Source organism: Neolamprologus multifasciatus, chromosome 4 (assembly GCF_963576455.1).
Source record: "Neolamprologus multifasciatus chromosome 4, fNeoMul1.2, whole genome shotgun sequence".
NCBI lineage: Eukaryota > Metazoa > Chordata > Actinopteri > Cichliformes > Cichlidae > Neolamprologus > Neolamprologus multifasciatus.
This window is the reverse complement of record NC_140442.1, coordinates 21,476,317-21,495,382: the sequence shown is the minus strand read 5'-3', so window position 1 is coordinate 21,495,382 and position 19,066 is coordinate 21,476,317. Positions and strand designations below refer to the sequence as shown.

Sequence of the window (19,066 nt, the reverse complement as noted above, 5' to 3'; positions counted from 1 at the left end):
TACCACCAAAAACTGTCGGTGTATCTCAGTTCAGACACTTCCATCTGCTTACCAGCGTAATGTGAGGATGCTAGTGTTGCTAGTGGTTTAATCCCTGGTTTGATCCCGGGAGGAGACACATGTCCCTTATGGGAGCTGGCATAAAAAATAAAAATCTACTCACTGTGGGCAACCCCTGTGAATAAAAGAGCAGCTGAAAGTAACTTCTTCTTCTTTTTAGAGTTGTATCAAAAATACTGGATCGCTAGCTGCTGCTTTTTTTAGTCTCTGTCTTTCTGCAATAATAAATTCTTCAGATTCTTCTACAGAATTCAAGAAGTTAACAAAACATTAAAACATGCCACAACAAGTGCAATATCTGTTAATTAATACTGGCGTGTGTGCTAAGTACGCAGGACATAGCTTTCTCACATTAGCTTAAAAGAATTCTGGGTCTTTGTGCGAAGCAGGCTAACCAGCATCACGACCGCTACTGGACAGACGTTCCCACTCAAATGTTTTGCTTAATTTAAACTGTAGGTGCACAGAAATATGTAATTTGAGGCACAGCGCAACAGTTTACGGCCATGCTAGCCACTTTCTGCGGGGTTTTTGTTGTCTGCTTGAGTATTTCTTTACATTCTTGTAAGACTTTCACGTGACACTGAAGTGGTCTGGTCTCTGGGTAATGACGGTCATATCAGGGACAGAGAGGTGATGGCTGTAACAACCTGACGCATTAAGTCCAGGGTGCAGCAAAGGAGGCAGATTTTAGATGTACAAATCGCTTTTTAAAAGGTTACGGTTATACTAGTCTGTGGACAAGGAGAAGACGTGTGCATTGAAATACTATTTTTACTTCACCTCTATTTTACGTCCTGTATACGGTTTGCTGGGTATTTAAGTAAAATACCCAGCAAACAAATAACTTACTTAATCTTGAAGGATGAAGGAAATCTAATAGCAACTGTTGATTTAATGTTTTTTACAGTCTGAAATGAAATAGTGCTAACTGGCTTTGCCAATCACAGAGTTATGCAGCAAACGTGGCAAAAAGCCCACAGCCAGTGCACTGTCACACTGGTTTCATACACTGAGTAGCCTGACTCTACCCATTACAACATGGCTCAGTAAAAACTCAAGGCCAATTTAGACTCTATGGTGCGTGGCTTTCTCATAGAGAAACCTGTGTAGTAATCCAATACAAGTATGTCACATTAAGTGTTGTAGATTTTTCCCTGCGAGTCTTCTGTAAATCTCAGTAAAAACAGTCACAATCTTTTCGTTTAAGGGCACAGTCTGATTTCACTTGTTCAGGAAGAGAAAAAACATGTTTTGTTGCCACTTTCAAAAGAAATTTCAGCAAGAAAGAGCCTGAATATTCCTGATGCAGAGCGAAACTCTCCAAGCTTGGTAAAACACGGTACCGTTTTGGGCCTTTCATCCTTGGTCAGTCAACCGTGCCAGCCACAGATATATTCTGTAAACTACGTAAACAGCACTGTCTGAATGCAGGGCTTGAGGCAAAACCGTTAAAAGCACATTTTAATCGCTCCGTATTCCCTGTCAAAATAATTCATGTGAAATATAGGACACGTACAAAATCTCTCTTCCTAAAAGGCTAAAGGTTGGCACAAACCCCCCCCCCCCCCCCCAAAATAAAACAGGGAAACAGGCCCAATAGTCACCAAGACTGGAATAATTCTTGTAATAATGGTTGCTATTCTTTATCTATCAATAGATTATGTTTAGAAAACTTAAAACAACAACTACCATGTCCGCAATCCATAAACTGCCACCGCCGTCAACAATGCTTGAAGTTAAAGTGAAATCATTTGGGGGAGGGAATCTGGTAAGTGAAACTTCCTAAAGGACACATTTTAAAAAGCCTAACAATTTTACAAGTAAGTCTTTCAGAGCAAAAACAGTGTGTTTCCCCAAATTTATGGGACATTTGGGAACACGAGGAACAGCAGGCAAAATCAGCTTGTGCTGATTCAGGACCAGGTGTCACTAGAGACTCAATAGATCATAGTCTATCCCCAAGCCCCCTCTGCTGATCCTAAACCAGCTGCACAGACAGAGACGGCAATGTAAGAAAAACAAGATCCAAATTAAAAAGTATAATAAAAATGTTTCCGCCAGAGCCGACTGAATCCAGAACAGTCCTATTAGCTTGTATGGCTGCGTCTGCTGAGGAATGATCGGGGCAGTTAGCTCTAAAACTGATCCCGGTCCAACCATTAAAGGTCGCGAGGATGCAGAGGAGGTTATACTGGACGCCCCATGGCTGATCTTGGAGCTGTCTGAAGGCAGGACAGGCAGGCACTGGGTGCATGGGTGAGGAGAGGCTAACTGCACACACGCACACAAACACGCACAATGTAAATATTAACACACACAAACATGCAGGCACATAACTCCACCTGTAAGCCCTCCTCACACAGTGACCTTAAATGCGTTAGTGTGTGTTGGTGTGTGTGTTGCGAGTGCAAAGTGTAGAGTGCTTATAGCAAGTGTTTGTCTCTGAACTACTTCTTCAAAACATTTTTTTTCTGGTCCTCCGTGGTTGATTAGCTGGCTCAGTGTACTGAAGTCCCATCGAGGAGCGACACAACAGCGACGCAGTGGTAACAGTTTGTCATTTTCTTCCAAAGAAACACCAAACATGACACAGTGATAGTTGTTTTTGTTTTTTTTAACCCAGAACAGAACATTTCTCTCTGTGCCACACCGGGCAAAGCTGAAGCTGTGAGCATGTATGTGTGTATGTGATCATTAACGAGGCTACATCGTTGTGTGCTGTGTTCTTGTGCTCCTATACTCATGAGGACCAATAATCCCAAAGCTTCAATTTCTATTTCAAGTTAAAGTTTAAGTGTGCAAAAGTTTGATTACGCTGTTCGGTCACAACTGATATCAGCTGATTACCTTTGATGATGATGGCATTATTTTGATGAGCTTACATGATGCGGATGTTTATTTCTGTCCAGTTTTGTTTTTGATTCTGCAGCACATCCTAAAGATTGTCAATCATCTTGGATCATCATGCCTGTGCCGTGAGGAAAGAAAGGAATCATTGTTGGTCATTCATTTTAATCACGTCATCAACTGACCCCCCATTTCTTGGCGGGGTACATAAGGTTGCTGAACCTAGATCAGACCGACTGAATCAACCCCAGATGTAAAGTAAAGGCTGGATCTATCTTACCCTGATGCATAAATCACTCTGTAACACGGTAAATCTGGACTCATCAGACCACATGACCTTTTTCCATTCCTCCAGAGTCTGATCTATATGCTTCTGAGCAAACTGAAACCTTTTATTCACTAACTAGCCTCACTAATACATGCTTTTCACAGCTGTTTAGTTCTCTTGTGCGTGTTTAAATACCCTTACTTTTGCTATTAACATAGCCGTGAATTCTATGATTGGATAACAATCATTCTGGGGGTTTTCCGACCATATTTTTCCTGGAAGTCGATGCCTCATTGTTTCAGGTTTTAAATAATGCATTGGGCAGTTTTTAACCCTGTTTTTATTCTTTAATTAACAGTCATTACGTCTTCCAAACTCGTGAAACTGGAGGGTTTACTGATGCTTGTAGCCTGCTATCTGAGGCAGTCTTCTCCTGTGCAAGTGCAAACAACAAAAACTAGCATTGAAGCTTTGGGTAAAAGTCCTCAAAAGTAGAGGAATTTATATGTATAGCTACTTGGAATGCATGTATCTGCGTGGTGTGTGTGCGTGTGTGTGCGCTGCAGTGCTGAGTGTCCTGCTGGCAAATTGTAAAGTGACCTCTGGCACCGGTGAGGTGAGGTTTATGTCCATGAGCGATCGTCCGACTGCTCCACTCCTCCTAATGTCCCTCCTGTCAGAAACTTCAGATGTGATTAAAACAACACAACCTCACAATCACATCAAAGTAGAAAATGAAACTAGAATAATAGAATATTAGAAAGACTACAACCCCTGCTTCCCAACTCCGCCCCCCTGCAATCAACCCTCCCCAGCCCCGCCCCAATGAATAGATTACTATAATATGTGACAGAGTTTATCATCCTCTGCACAGTGGCACCTTTAGAATAGAATAGAATATTTTTTTTTACTAATAATATATCAGAGTATCAAAGCTTTATGAAGAAGAGATAGACAGCGGCCTAGTCTCAAAAAGCACCCTGTGCTCTACTGAAGTAAACATCATTACAGCGCGGGCTAACGGGCCCGCGCGCCCTTGTAAGGCGTCTTTTGTGTAGCAGTCGAGTATCCCTACAGAGTATAGAGATTAGGGTGCCATTTGAGACTACAGCAAATGTAAGCACTGGAAGCAAATGGATATGGCATGCATGGTTTGAATGGTCAACGCTGACATGGCTCATGGATGGCAGTTCTGAACTTCGACCCTAAGCAGACCCCTCGAGGTCTGAGCCGATGAGAGCTACGAAGCTACCGCTACCGTTGAGTCAGTAAATCCTACGCGGATTAGAGTACTTACAACTGCAAACCTAAAGCTAACCTGGAGGTCGTGATACATAGAAAACATCTGGAGTAATATTTGGCACCAGGCATATTTTGCTAATTTATGTTTGAATCTTAAGCAACTGAAATAACTCTTAAATATGCTACCTTTGCTTAAGGCAATAGTCTTCATCTCTAATTACGTCACAAAATTACTCATCTAACCTAAAGTCAAAAAAAAGTGGCAGAGTAGAAGAGCGTAGTCTGATTTTCCTCTACTTCAGCTTCTCTTTTACACAAAGCGTGCTGTATTAGCGGTTAGCTTGTTCAACAACGATTGTTTCTGTGCAAATGTACTTTGCTTTTTCTCCCCCTCCCTCCCACGTTACACCCTTAAAATGAAATTGCTGCAGTGCTGAGCATAAAAAGCCCTTGTGTGCTCCTGTCCTTTCAAATTAAAAGCCCTTGCTTGGAGAAAAGTAGGGTTTTTTTTCCCCTTTCACAGCCCATGACAAAAGCTGATGCCCCTAGTTGCAGTTGCAAAATTAATATTTACATGTAGAGGACAGTAACAATGCACGTTTGTCCCTTTAAGCTCCCTTTATGGCGTCGGAGACAGGAGATAAAACAGCAGCATCATAAATTAAACAGTGTGTGCGAGGTTTAAAACATATTTTATTATCAGAGTAATGACTGTCAGAGTAGTAGCTTGACAGTGTCGGGTTGGTGTTGTTTCATGTCGACTTTATACAAAACAGTGCAATGGCTGTTTATGGGAAGGTAAAAGAACAATAACTGAAAAAATAAAAAAAAAAGCATTTTTTTTTTCCTCTTTTGAGTTTCACACTTACTTGTTACTCACAGTCCCAGAAACAGGTTGAGAAAAATGGTGTGACTAGATACTCATGCTCAGGTTTCACAACCCTCCCTGTCTCCTCTCTGTAGATTTTATGGCTGCGTTGCCTTTTTTCTCACAGTGTCAAATTCTGTCGCCTCGTGTCGTGAGATAGAAGATTACTGAGTAAAGTGAATAATTCAGCTTGTTTTCTTAATGTTTTAGAATATGCCTCCTTTTACTAAAAGGCTGGAATACTTCAGAATTACAGTAGTTGCCACTGCTTACAAATGCACAGATGCAGCATTAGATTGTTGGGAAACCAAGTGGACTGACTGTGTAAATATTAGGCATATAGTAGTAAATCAGGGGCTTTATCCCAATAGTTTTTTGTGCTGCTTTTCCTGCAGAAAAGTAAGGCCATTACACACCAAGCATGCTGCAAAAAAACAAAATGAAATTCTAGATCTTTCAGATGCGAATTTGTCGTTGTAGGTATATGCCGCATTTTTGCAAAAGCCGCATTTTTGCAAAAAACGTCCTCAAAAAAGACGCATCAAGCCACAATGAACTGGTCCTGATCACCATCTAGTTGTATGTCTGAAAAGAAACAGTACTGTTTTACTATTTCTGTTTATTTTTATCATTGTATGTTCAGTACTTGTGTTTCAGTATGTTCAGTAAGTGCGTTTTGAGCTACAAGCGCACTTGTTGCCACATGCAGTGGTCTGATTGGTCAGATCTGTTAATTCGAATGCAAAAAATCTGAAAAAATTGTGCTTGATTCCATAAATTAGATCCAAATTCGTCTTGCAAAATTATGTGGTAGCTGTGAACGCCTGCATTGAGAATAGGCGAGTATTTTTAACAAACAAAATATTGGTGCAAATTTTACATGTCCGGTGTGTAAAGGCCATTAGTCTGAAAGGCGTCCAAACACTGCTGCTCAGTCAGATGCACACAAAGTGTTCTCCGGTGCCTCGATGCGTGGATCGCAGCAGTATTTGACACTGGTCCTCTTAAGGCTGGAGAGGTGGCAGTGGAGTAAGTAACTAGTTTGTCAGCCAGTATGTGTGTGAGCAGTGGAGATGAAGAGCAATGAGGAGGCTGTGAGTGACTTAAATAAATAATACAATTGGATATCCTCCAATTCCATCTCCCGCTGCTTAATTTGTGTGCTACATACGAACAGTTTCCTCCTATTGGAGACGTCTACTTTAGCTTGTGTTTACTCCTGCGGCTGTAAATCTGACAGGTTTTAATATTAAATCAGAAATGTGTTCACCAAGAGGTAGTGGGCAAACAAACGGTGCTGCCTTAAAGCCTATTCACAGCTCAGTGGTCTCCCCTCCACAGTACCCTGAACCAACAACCTCCAGAAAACCTAACTAGTCTCCAAAAACGCCACCAATGGAAGACAGGAGCTAAATCTAGTGGAGAGGATGGGCAGGGTGAGAGGATGTGTGGAGGTGTGGCTACACAGAAAAAGGTGAGAGGTGACACATGGATGCAGACAGACAGCTTGGCAGACAGACCACCTCTTTTTAGGTTTTAGGTGAAAAAATAAATAAATCAAGAGGTGGCAGAAAAAACAGAAGGAAGCACCAATGGATCTTACGTTACCATCTATAAGAGATTCTTTAGGTTGTTGAGTCAGACCTTTTCTACCCAGCCTGCAACAGCTAATCCGCAGTTTCTTCTTTACTCATTGAAACCGGCAGGCAGGTTTAACCACTGACCTGGAATCAGAGCAATGAGGGGAAATGTGACCAGGGAAGAGCTCAATTCATTTTCAGTTCAGTCGTGAAGCGAGCTTTCCGATCGATCAGTATGAAAGTTTATATACAAAATGTATAGAAAATGATAACTGCTTCCACAAATGCACTGGTTTCAATGGGCAAACCGATCTTCAGTTTATAATTTGAATCTAGCTGAACTGAAAAGGAATCAGAACCCACGACAAGGTGCTGACGTCTTCACATTTACTGTAATCAGAGGGTCAGCTGGGAGCTCTAAGGCCAGTCCCCTTCCCTGACCCGACTCTGCTGCTATCCAAAAGGTCAGGAGGACAGAGGTTCACACAAAGTCTGTCACCCCTTCTCCTCAAATTCACATTGAAGTTTTTTTTGTGGCGCTTTTGTTTTTTTGTTGTCGTTTTTTTTTTAAAGAGAAGTTGCCCCAAACAGAAAAAACACTTAATATATTTTACATTTCCACTAATTCCCATTTCTCCTGTGAGGAAAAAGCCTGAAAATCAATTTATGAACATAAAACTCATGAACATAAACCGAATGTGCCTTGATATATAAGGAGTTACAAGTATTACTACAGTGATATGTGCTGGGGCTGGGAACAACTTCTCTATTAAAACCAACCCTGCTGCACGCACTCTCACAGGGCTCAGGATTCACAGTTCGAAGGCTAAAAGTTCACAGTTCACAGTCGAAGTTTAGCAACCCCCCCTTCCCACCCCAAAACCCTGTGTGTCCCCTGCTTTTGCTTTCACTCCCTCCCCCCCGCATTTCTCATCCTTCTCCTCTTTGATACTCTGATTGGGGCGATATCTGTAGCCATCACCTTTCAGACAGGTGTGGTTCTGCGGTTGGGGTCCTTGCTGTAGTCTTTAGTGAGCGTGCTGCTCTGGAGGAAATCCCTCTCCGAGTTAAGCAGCCCGCCTAAGCCGCCAACAGGTTTGCTGCCGGCATTACCGGCCTCTCGTGGGTTCAGCGTGTACATGGGCATCTCGGAGGCGGCGGGCCCTGTGTAGCCACCTTTCCCCAGTGGCGAGGCATCGCGGCTGGGAGCCTCTGAAGAGCGAACGCTGGAGCGGCGCCGGAAACGGTAGCGATAGGAGGGGATGCGGCTAAAGGCGGACTTCTTGATGAGCTCAGTGCGGGACTTGGCCCGGAGCTTGCGGTGCTTCTCAATGAACATGTGCACAGCCAGCACACCCACCATTTCCGCCATAATGAAGGAGAGGGCGCCGAAGTAAAAAGACCAGCCATAGGAGTAGGACTTCTTGCTGTCACTCTGGCCTGGGTCGCCAGAGTTGGCTGAGATATAGACAATAATTCCAATGATGTTACTGAGGCCTGGACAGACATAAAGAAAGAGAAACTGTGAGAGCCACAAACTAACAAAAATAACACAACTACAGTATATTAAGAGATGGTCATGGTACCTGTGTATTGGACCCAAGGTTTAGAGCGTTCATGATTTATTTCTGGGTTTGTGACCTGATTTATGTTAAGTTATTTAGTCATTTGAATATATTATTAGATTTTGTCTTTGTTTCTAGTTCTTGCTTTCTTGGTTGATGAGGTTAGTCCCCTTTCCTGTCCAGCCTGTCCTCGTCTCGTCTCGGTGTTTCCTGTATGAAGTCTGTCCTTTCTCCATGTTTGTTCACTTTTCTCTCGTTGTGTAAATTCTGCATTCCTATGGTCTTTTACTTCCTGTTTTATTTCGACGGACTCTTGTCCTTTGTGTGTTAACTTCAGTTTTCCTTCCACTTGTCTAATTGGTTAGATTCAGTTCAGCTGTGTGTTTTTCCCCAATCTGCCCTCGTCTCCTCTTAAACCCTCAGTTTGCTTGCTTCTTTATTGTGTCCTCCCTTGTGTTGAGTGTCCTGTGTTTTTTCTGTAGTTCCTAGTTTGTAAGTCCCTGGCTTTTGCCTTTCCTGAGTTTTGTGTTTTGGTATTTTGATCCTATGAGTTCTAGAAATATTAGGTTCAAAACCTACCTGCTGCCTGATATATCATCTAATGTATTTTTTTTCTTTCAGGCACACAACATAATCAGATTTCACTACTTGATATGTATAGTTACTTATTTACTTGTTTACCCTCTGCTCAGATAAGCTTTTTTGTGTTCCAACACATGTGGTCAACAGGGAAGTTGCCCTCTGGTGGACAAACTGTGCCAAATCAGCCATTGTAAATAACAGATACCGCTAGAATAACAAATAGCTGATCAGCCGATAGTTTCAGCCCATCGATAAATTGGTTAGGCTCTAGTGAGCAGTGTGCAGTAATTGAATACTTTAATTTCAAAACCTCAGTAACTGAGGCTCTTCTAACACAGGGTTTGTTGGCTTAAAAAAAAACAACTCTAAAATGTCCCTTCCCTTTATCCTTTACAGCACCGTCAGAGGAAACGAATCAGATCATGTAGACACTCAAACAGGTCCAGTTCCATTTATCTGTTAGTGCATGAACGTTGTAAACAACATGAACAATTTTGTATCTTAACTTACAACACCACAACCTTTTTTTTTTATAGTGATTTTTGTCTGTTATCTTCATTTATTAAAGCAAGGTGTGTGGTGAAGCTACTGTGGGATATCTCTTATTTGAAATGTTTTTGTTGGCTATTGTGTTGTCATTTTGTGCCACTGCATGAGCCTGTACTGTGTTATTGCTGACCAGTTTGTTCAGCGATTTCATTTGTAATGTTTCCAGCTGCATCTTTAGTCCTGTCTGGTGGACATGGTGCATTTTTCTGCAAAAGACAGTCGCATTTGTTAAAAACTAATGAAAATACAATTTTTCTGTGACTAATAACCTTTTCAATGCAATTAAAGTGAATTTACCAAACCTTAACATGCGAGTTAGATAAAAAGATGCTTAGTTAAAACTAATAATGTTGCACAGATTTAGCGATTTTGTTTTTTTCCCGCACATCTCAGGTCTTTAATTACAATTCTGGCCACCGACGAGACAATCGAGATAAGACGATTATCTGCGTTCTGTTTTGCAACAATGCCCCCGTTTTATATTGTGCTACATAATAAATTCAACCAATGTTGTTTACAGCAGTGCCTTTACTTTAATTTGCTTTAAATTGATTTTTTTTAAACTCCTATTCAACGTTTAAGGAAATCCATTGTTAAAAAAGACAAGGGTCCAATAAATGCATCAGTAAAGGTTAATGAGTGTTTTTAATAATTCCGATTACAAAACCGACCAATAATAATCACCTTGCAAGACCCCAGGAGATCCCGGGAACGTCACCAGGATCATTACAGTACGGATACGTAAGTACAAGGGTGTGTGCAAAGATGCTTTGCTGCGTCCCAATGAAAGACTCTATAGGTGTGTGTGTTTGCACTCTCACACCCTCACAGTGCATCACAGTGGCATCATGGCATTCTTGTTGATTGATTAATCAGCTACTGTGTCCCATATCCACACTTTGGTGCCTCTCATGGGCTCTTCTGTGTGCTTTAGATGCTCAATGGGCTCCTCAACAAATATCTGAATGCTGTGCCTCCTCCGTTTAGAGTCGGCCCACAGTGACACAGCTGCACACACTCAGACACATGTGGCTCACACAGACAGCCGCCTTGTTGTTATCTCAAGCTCCTTTCACCAGGTCAGAGAATGTAAGGCATTTGGCTGGTACTGTATTTAAATTAAAAAAATGTGGTATGAGGTGCTGAATTTGTGAATTAGTAAGTGTGTTTTCATCTATGCTGTTCTGATGACTGACGATCACTGTAGCTAAATTCCTAAGAGGAAAGAGGACACACATGGACGCGCAGAGACACTCGCAGTGATGACTAACCTGCTGAGACGAAGAAGATTCCTGCGCTGAGGATGACGTTGTGTCGGCTTCGGTAAAACTCACTGGCAGCCACGCAGAGCCCACCCAGAAACAGCAGACCCACACTCATGATGGGGAAAAGACTGGAGGCACGCACAGCACCTGCACATACACACAAAGAGTGGAAACGCGTTCATAACAGGTGCAAACTTTTTATTTTGCCGTGTAAAGACGTCGCCTTTCAGATCCATCAGAAACTGATGAAGGATCATTTGTGCTGGAAGAACAGTAGCTCCACCATTACGTCATCAGAATCACTGGTGCGCATCACTTCTGTGCTGGAGGATGGAGGATGGAGATGCAAGGGGAAGAAAAAAAGAAAGGAAAAAAAGGTTCCACTTTACACGCGCGAGGCAGTGGGCTGCTAAATGCTCGACTGAACCTGAATTCTGAACATGTTAAAGCATTCAGAGGATTTGCTAGAGAGAGCAAGGGAGAGAGACCGAGAGACGGACGGAGAAGGGGGAAAAAAATGGACAAGACCCAAGACAGATGGAGAGTCACGCTGACATATGCGAGGCAAAATAATGAATGTGAAAGTGAGGCTTCAGTGGGAGTGAAATATTTGTCATATGTGTGCAGGATGCGATAACATATTGAGGAATATTTGCAAACAGCTTGTTGCGCAGAACTGAGATTCGGGCTATTTTGAGACACCGAATATATGAGGAGAGCCCATGCATCAGAGTTTTATCATATACGGTTGTGTCTTCACAAAAAGACTAAAAGTAAACGAAGCAGATCATTGTCGTTTTTTTTCTCCATCTGTTTTCTTTATGTTTGTTGTTTCTTGCGTGGCAAAACATTCCCGCCGTGACCGAGAGCTGCAGATATTGCACGTACAGACTCCGCCCCTATGGCCCACAACCCTGGGCTGCATGAAATGCTGGTCACTAGGTCTCTGCTCCTTATTGGCTTATCAGCTCTGAGGACTGTGATCTAATTGGCTCCCTCTGGGGATGTTGCTCTGTGTTCAGTGGAGCAATGAAAAAGAGGCACAGGCTGAATCCATTCCCCTTCTTTTCTATTGTTGTTTTCCACCTTTGCTCCTAGAATAAACTGAGAGCTCACTTCTCTGTGTTTTCTACTAAATACTCTCTCTTTATCTTTTTATCCTCTTTTTTTCTTATAATCCTTTTTAACCTCATGAAGGCCTTTTTTAGGTTCAATTTCTTAACTACTTGCCATTAGTTTGTGTTTCTTCATTATGTAGTGTTATGGAACGCCATTAAGGTCATAATTTGTTTTGTTGTTCCTGCTATTAGACATTTTAATATTGCCAGCTGCTGTTTATAAACACTGTTCTGGGTACATAATTATACCAGCTGGCATAGAAATGCCAGTCACAATAATTATTGAGTTTTTTTGTTTTTTTTTTAAGAAACTTTACCCATTCCCCATTATCCTTTGGATGAGAAGAGTGATAAAGAATACTAAGTCTTTTTCTTTATATTTCCTTATGTTTTGCTTCAGAGGTGCCAGACTTCTTGTTGTTCTTTTTGTTTGTTAAGCTACTTAACAGTGACCTATGAAACATTCAAACATAAAAAAAGCCAAATTACATTTTTTATAGGCATACAATACTATTTTTGCACCAACAAGGTGATCCCCAAAGGTTTATTAGCTGATACATTTTAGCATGGTGTGGAGCTCGGCCTGAAATCTGAGGTAAATGGACAAATGGATGACAAATGAAGAAGTGGGAGGCCCCCCAAAAATATCTACACCAGATATAATCACCCTATTAGAGCACTTCACTCTCGCTCTGCAGAACTACTTGTTGTTCCCAGAGTATTTAAAAGTAGAATGGGAGGGAGAGCCTTCAGTTTTCAGGCCCCTCTTCTGTGGAACCAGCTTCCAGTTTGGATTCAGGAGACAGACACTATCTCTACTTTTAAGATTAGGCTTAAAACTTTCCTTTTTGCTAAAGCATATAGTTAGGGCTGGACCAGGTGACCCTGAATCCTCCCTAAGTTATGCTGCAATAGACGTAGGCTGCCGGGGGATTCCCATGATGCATTGAGTTTTTCCTTTCCAGTCACCTTTCTCACTCACTATGTGTTAATAGACCTCTCTGCATTGAATCATATCTGTTATTAACCTCTGTCTCTCTTCCACAGCATGTCTTTTATCCTGTCTTCCTTCTCTCACCCCAACCGGTCACAGCAGATGGCCGCCCCTCCCTGAGCCTGGTTCTGGCGGAGGTTTCTTCCTGTTAAAAGGGAGTTTTTCCTTCCCACTGTCGCCAAAGTGCTTGCTCATAGGGGGTCATATGATTGTTGGGTTTTTCTCTGTATCTATGAAGCACATTGAGGCGACTTTTGTTGTGATTTGGCGCTATATAAATAAAATTGAATTGAATTGAATTGAATAAACAGTATCTGAAAGTCATATTCTTAAGAAATGGAAAATATCCACACTTGACACAGGACCTGAGACAGAGATGTGGCCTTTCAGTGGATCCTGTTATTGTTTGTCAAAGCGAAAGAATTGTCAACTTTTGAACCACCATGCAATACCATCTGTAAATTGCTAGACTGGCAACAGATTCAATTTTCAGCACAATCACAATCACAGTGCCAAGGCAGTACAAGCATACCAGGATAGATAAAACACAATAAAACAAATCAATCATGGAATGGCCTCCCCAGAGCCCAGGCCTCAACAATACTGAAACAGTGTGGGATTACCTTGATGCTAGCATGGTGGCTCAGCTGTTAGCTAACTTTTGCCTCACAGCAAGAGAGTACTGGTTTCAAACCAGTAAAGGGACATGCTCCATGGAGTTTGATTGTTTTCTTCATGCTCACACTCAGGTTTCTCCTGCAGTCAAAAAAGCATGCAAGGTGAATGCTGCTCTTGGCCTTGACCTTGTCTTGCCAAGCAGATTTGTAGTCTCAAGAGACCTATTTAATGGTTAAGGCAGGATTAGAGGTTTATTGCCTAACAATAATGTGATAGCTGGAATATTTCAGTGCAAGTTTGTGTGGCGAGGCAAAGTAGCAGGCCACCATCAAAGGAAAACCTTCAGGGGTTCAATCACATGCCTTTTAACTGTAATCAAAACAGTATGCATAAGTACTGTGCACATAAGGTGAGCTGTTAAACGCCTAAACAGTGCTCCATACAAGAAATGACAAAATAACTAACTGGTGTTATTTTAACTGTATTTGTAACACCTCCAGTGTTCAGCTGCTTACAGACTACTGCTTTCTCTTCCCCAGAGAAAAAAGGTTAGTGGGAATATCCCACTCCTAGAAGAAAGATTAACTGTCAGTGTTTTGTGATTTTTAATTAGTTACATTTAATTAAAAAAAGCCATTGTTCTGTACTCTTTCCTCTACATTAGTCTTAAGTTGCTACTACAAAATAGTGGATGGAACTAACTTTGTGATCCTTAACCATACTACCCCTGTAGTTTGTCCTGCAGATGGGGCTAGAGAGGGGGGCACAGTAATGTTCATGATTGCCTCACACCCACATCATGCTTGTGTGCTGTTTCTAAAGCAGACTTTACAAAATGATTCTCATTTCAAGCCGATATGAAACATTGTTGTCACACACCTAACAATGGAATTGGCTTTACATCGCTTGGGAACATACGATGTGTTGAAATAACAAAAAAAACAAGTTTAGTTAATAGTCAGACAGTTCTACTCTAAATATGGTAACACTGGCCAGTAAAAGCCTAGTTGTGAATGCACAGTGCAGTGTGTGCTCATATCAGACTCACGTAGGAGGTATTCAGCTGCGTCTGCTTCATAGTCAGCATCTTCTGGGAAGTGATCAATTTTCTTACACACACCTCTGAATGTTCCTGGAGAAGAAACACACATCAGTTTAGATAGTATAGTAGTAGTTTATTTTGAACAACACAGACATGAAAAGTTGTTTTGTTTGATAAATACTCATTTTCGGATGTATCTCATATACACGGGCAACTCTGTGGTACTGTCCGATCAGTTCTGCAGCATCTTTCTGAATATAAGCAGAGAGTATAGCCCTGCACACTCTACAATTCATCCTGCCGCGTGTATCATTCGCCACAGATGCCCACCACGTTTGACAGATGATGCGATATTGTTCAGATCATGCTGTTTCTCCCTTTTTCTTCTTCTCCACACTTTTCTAATCTTACTAGTACAAGTTAAAGATGTTTTCTGTAAAAGCCCAAGTGTGACTAGTGGATTGCACCTTGTAAACCCTCTGTATTTTTGATTCATTAAGGCATTATAGAGTTTTGATTGATTGTACACACCTCCTCAAGTGTTCTTGACTTGGTCAGATGTTGTTTTTTTATCCATGGAAATAATTCTGTCAACATGGTTTTTAGTTGTATTTTTTTAGTCTTTTGGTGTTGCTGAGCTGCTCAGTGCTCCTTTTAAAGAATGTACCAGATTGTTTATTTGACCACTTCTAAATGTTTGCTGTTTCTCTGAAAGGTTGGTAGGATCTTTTCTTTTAAGATCAGATCTTTTATAAGCCTCATTTGTCATGGCATAGTGAGAGAACAGGCCTCACCTGGACACGATTCTAGTCAGTCAGTTGTTCAATTACTTTTGAGCCTCTTAAAAATGTGGGACTGTGTTTAAAAATGGCTCAGTTAATGTGATGCTCATGTTAAAAACTCCTTGAACTACATCTAAATCAGGTTACCTCTTGATTATTTGACTGTGGTGGTGCAAAGAGGCAAAACTAAATTCTATGTACGCACACACATGTTGTCAGAGGTATATTTAGAAGAGAAAAGAGTGATGTCACTGTTTAGTAGTGTTCCAGCAAATGTATTTCACAAACTACTTAGCAGCTTACCCTGAAGATGCTGCTTAGCTCTGCACCACCATCTGCTCAGCCCACACACATCCTACTACTGAGAGTCTTACAGGCTTACAAGGAGTCAGACCTAAATTATCCCAAGCATCTTTTGCTGTATATTCTCACACACATTAATAGGACCCTTTATTCTATCCACACACTCACTATTTGATGCACATTCCCATCAGTCACAGGTGTACATGTGCTGACCAGGTATCAACAGCATAGCAGGAGCATACAGTGAGGGTCAGCACAAGGTTAGGATAACCTTTTCAACAACTGCTTTCTATCATTTTTAACCACTTCTTCTTGAAAGCGTAAATGTCATTGCCAATGGTCACATTATTTGACTGACTTGACATCCAATATAAATTTTGGGAGATGGAGCATGTGCACTTCCTGTAAGCAGATGTGAAAGTATATCGACAGGCAGAGAGAGAGAGATGATAGATGATGCAGGGCAGAGCTGTAGCCTTCAGGCTGTGTATGGGAAACACTAATGAAAAGCCTTATCACACCCAGCACGCACAAACGCACACCGTTTCAATGTAAAAGACAAAAATGCACAACGGCTAAAGTAAAGACATCAAATGAACACACACGCGCACCGAGCTCATTAAAATGATACATGAACACTATCAATCATGCATGCAAATAAAAGCCCCGTGTATTTAGATTGCTTATATGAGTGCATGCTGGTTCGTCCATGTGTGACTGAGAGTGTGTGCGCGTTTCATGCAGAGAGTGACTCATCCTCCTCAACACACCGACTCACAGAGACACACAAACACACCCACCAGTAAACTCTGTGTGTGCGCGCTCGTGTAGGACCGTGTTTCTATGTGCATGCACGTGCACGCCCGTGTGAAACTACACTGCATGCAGCCTCCTTCCCACCCATCATTCAGTCCCATTCACACATGGTCAACACCACGGGGGCTATGAAAGAGAGCGACACTGAGGAGGGATGAAGGGGAGCAGCAGAGAAAGAGAGATGAAGAAGGATGAAGAGAGAGGAAGTGCGGGCTGAAAGAGGTTTGGTGGTAAAACGGCACGGGAGAATTAGAGAGAAATAGGAGGATAGAGGCTGGCAATGAACAAAATAAACGACTCGAGCTAATTGCTTCTTTGCACATGAAGAGGCTTTTTCCAGCACCCACACTCAGAAAGTCATTCATAAATTGATTCATCCAACTCATGCAGTAGGGGATGGAAACTAACATCTGACTGTGAAACTGATTGACTTTTATAGTCTTTTATATCTCCATTTATTAAGATAATCATCTGCAAAAAACACGTGAATCAAACTTTGTTATACATCATTCTTAAGGCAATATACCACCACAAATGTATGCATACTATCACCTCAGCACACCCTCTTAATCCAAAGTGCAACACGTCCACAAATACATACTTCAACAGAAACTATTTGGTGGTTTGAATTTTCTCCTATACACCGAGCCCTTTTTCTGCTCCCCTCACCAGCCTCCATCCTGTTTGACAGTGTTGAGTATGAGCAAAATAAGCTTTTGTATTTCCAGATCACACAACCCATTGCTGGGAAAATACTACAGCTGGCAATTTGAAGATTATAATTTAGGCTCCACTCACAGAATTCCGGAGACTCTTTAGTGAATCTCCAGCAACCATTGCTCGCTGGACAAAAATGTGCGTTCCACGACTAGTTGGAGAGTTTCTGGCAGTTGCTAGTTATAATTGGTTGAAAAGAGGTACCATGCTACACCAAATTGCTTTGGTTGATAGCAGGTTACCCTGCTTGCCTAAAGCATGTTTTTCCAGGTGTCACCACTGCCCAGCTTCTAGTTAATGAATCTTTGAAGGCAGCAATCTGCTAGCAAACAAAGCAGTAACAAGAAGGTAAATGATGGAGCACTTTCTTTGCAACCAGGAATTTGGAGCACCCACTTTCCAACCTGTTGGAGAACACACATTTTTCCTTAGCAACTAGAGATTGCCAGGGGTCACCAGCTGGCCTCTACTGAGGCCTTGTTTATCAAAAACTATTTTTATAGCCACCTACGCATTAAACAGCTAAGATAAAATGCATAATATTTTTAATCAACGAGTCGCAGTACACCGAGTTGCAGTATATAGTATATAGTCTTTGATAACCAAAACAAGCATAGCTTACATTTTATAATTCAAATCATGTATTAATGAATCAAGCAAGAAGATATTCAGAATTATGTGCATAACCAACAGGCTTACTGGCACCCAGGTAATCACTGAGATATTCAAATGCTTGAATTGAAACCGAAGGGAGAATTCCAAAACTCCACACATGGCGACTGTCCCAACCATAAAGAGTCAATCAGCTGCCCCGAACCATGTTTTTTTGGAACCAGGAAACACGTGAACCGGCACTGTTTTTCTGTAATAAAGAATTCACAGCGCTGTCAATGATTTATTGTGACATTTTCAAGGTGCCCTCAATCCACCAAGAAAGTACACACTGTATTCTGTTCAACTTTTTGATTTGTAAGATTATTAAATTGCATTTTTCTGCCTAACCAATGAAGCCGTGTCCATTATTAATGTAGTAATGATGCAGGCGAGTATATATGAGTTTTCTTGGTTTACTGTATCCATAAAGTGATGGATGCATTATATTACTCAGTGGTCTGGTGGGAGTAGCCGCTGATCATGTCAGCAGCATTTTTTTCAGCTTGGACCGGTGACTCTTCGTGTCCTAGTGAGCACTGGGATTAAAGCTTTCTCCCCATTCACTTAGATAATGACCGAACTATCTGCCTGTGTATTGCAAAGATAGCTGCCAAATGGTGAGACTTGCTTCAGGAAGGACTTTGATAATATCACCAAATGCCACTTAAAAAACAAATTTCCTAACAATACAGTTACTCATGTAGAAGTACATGGCCATCTATCTTTAGTACTTTAGATCAGTGGTGTAATTGGGAAAGACCGTGTCCTCAGTGGTGTGACTCAGCAATTTGTTCTATGCCATATGTTTTTATGGCAGTAATAAAATATTTTCCTTTTTGGGATTTAGGCACACTGGATGAGTTTGTTGACAGTGAGAAATAAAAATGATTAATGCGGATGGTTTACATGGATGTTACAGGTGGAGTGGAAGGTAACCGGAAAATCGGCTGCTGATGCTGTAAAGCGTCATCAGTCAGAGCTGCTTTGTGTCAGGCGGCTGGGCAATTCATTATAGCTCCAGCCTTTTTAAGTGAACAGATTTGGATCAAACCATTATGATGAATAGGGCACTGAACGGCACAATAAAATTGGGGATGTACCAATATATTGGCTGATATCGGCTTTATTCAATGCTACCAGATGACACAGGCTGATAACATGTTGTCTGCAATCAATTTTGTGCTGGGTAGATT

General features: G+C 41.5%; 1 protein-coding gene across 1 annotated transcript in view; it reads right to left on the bottom strand.

Moving 5' to 3' along the window:
* Positions 1–2,662: 2,662 nt before the first annotated feature.
* cacng3b (calcium channel, voltage-dependent, gamma subunit 3b) overlaps positions 2,663–19,066 on the bottom strand; it is a 34,768-nt gene continuing 18,364 nt past the window's right edge. The window contains exons 2-4 of the mRNA XM_085158148.1: positions 14,608–14,691; positions 10,836–10,976; positions 2,663–8,365 (exon numbers count right to left, since the gene is read on the bottom strand). Of these exons, the coding sequence (XP_085014274.1) occupies positions 7,854–8,365; positions 10,836–10,976; positions 14,608–14,691 (737 nt within the window). The 3' untranslated portion in view covers positions 2,663–7,853. The remainder of the gene's footprint in view (positions 8,366–10,835; positions 10,977–14,607; positions 14,692–19,066) is intronic.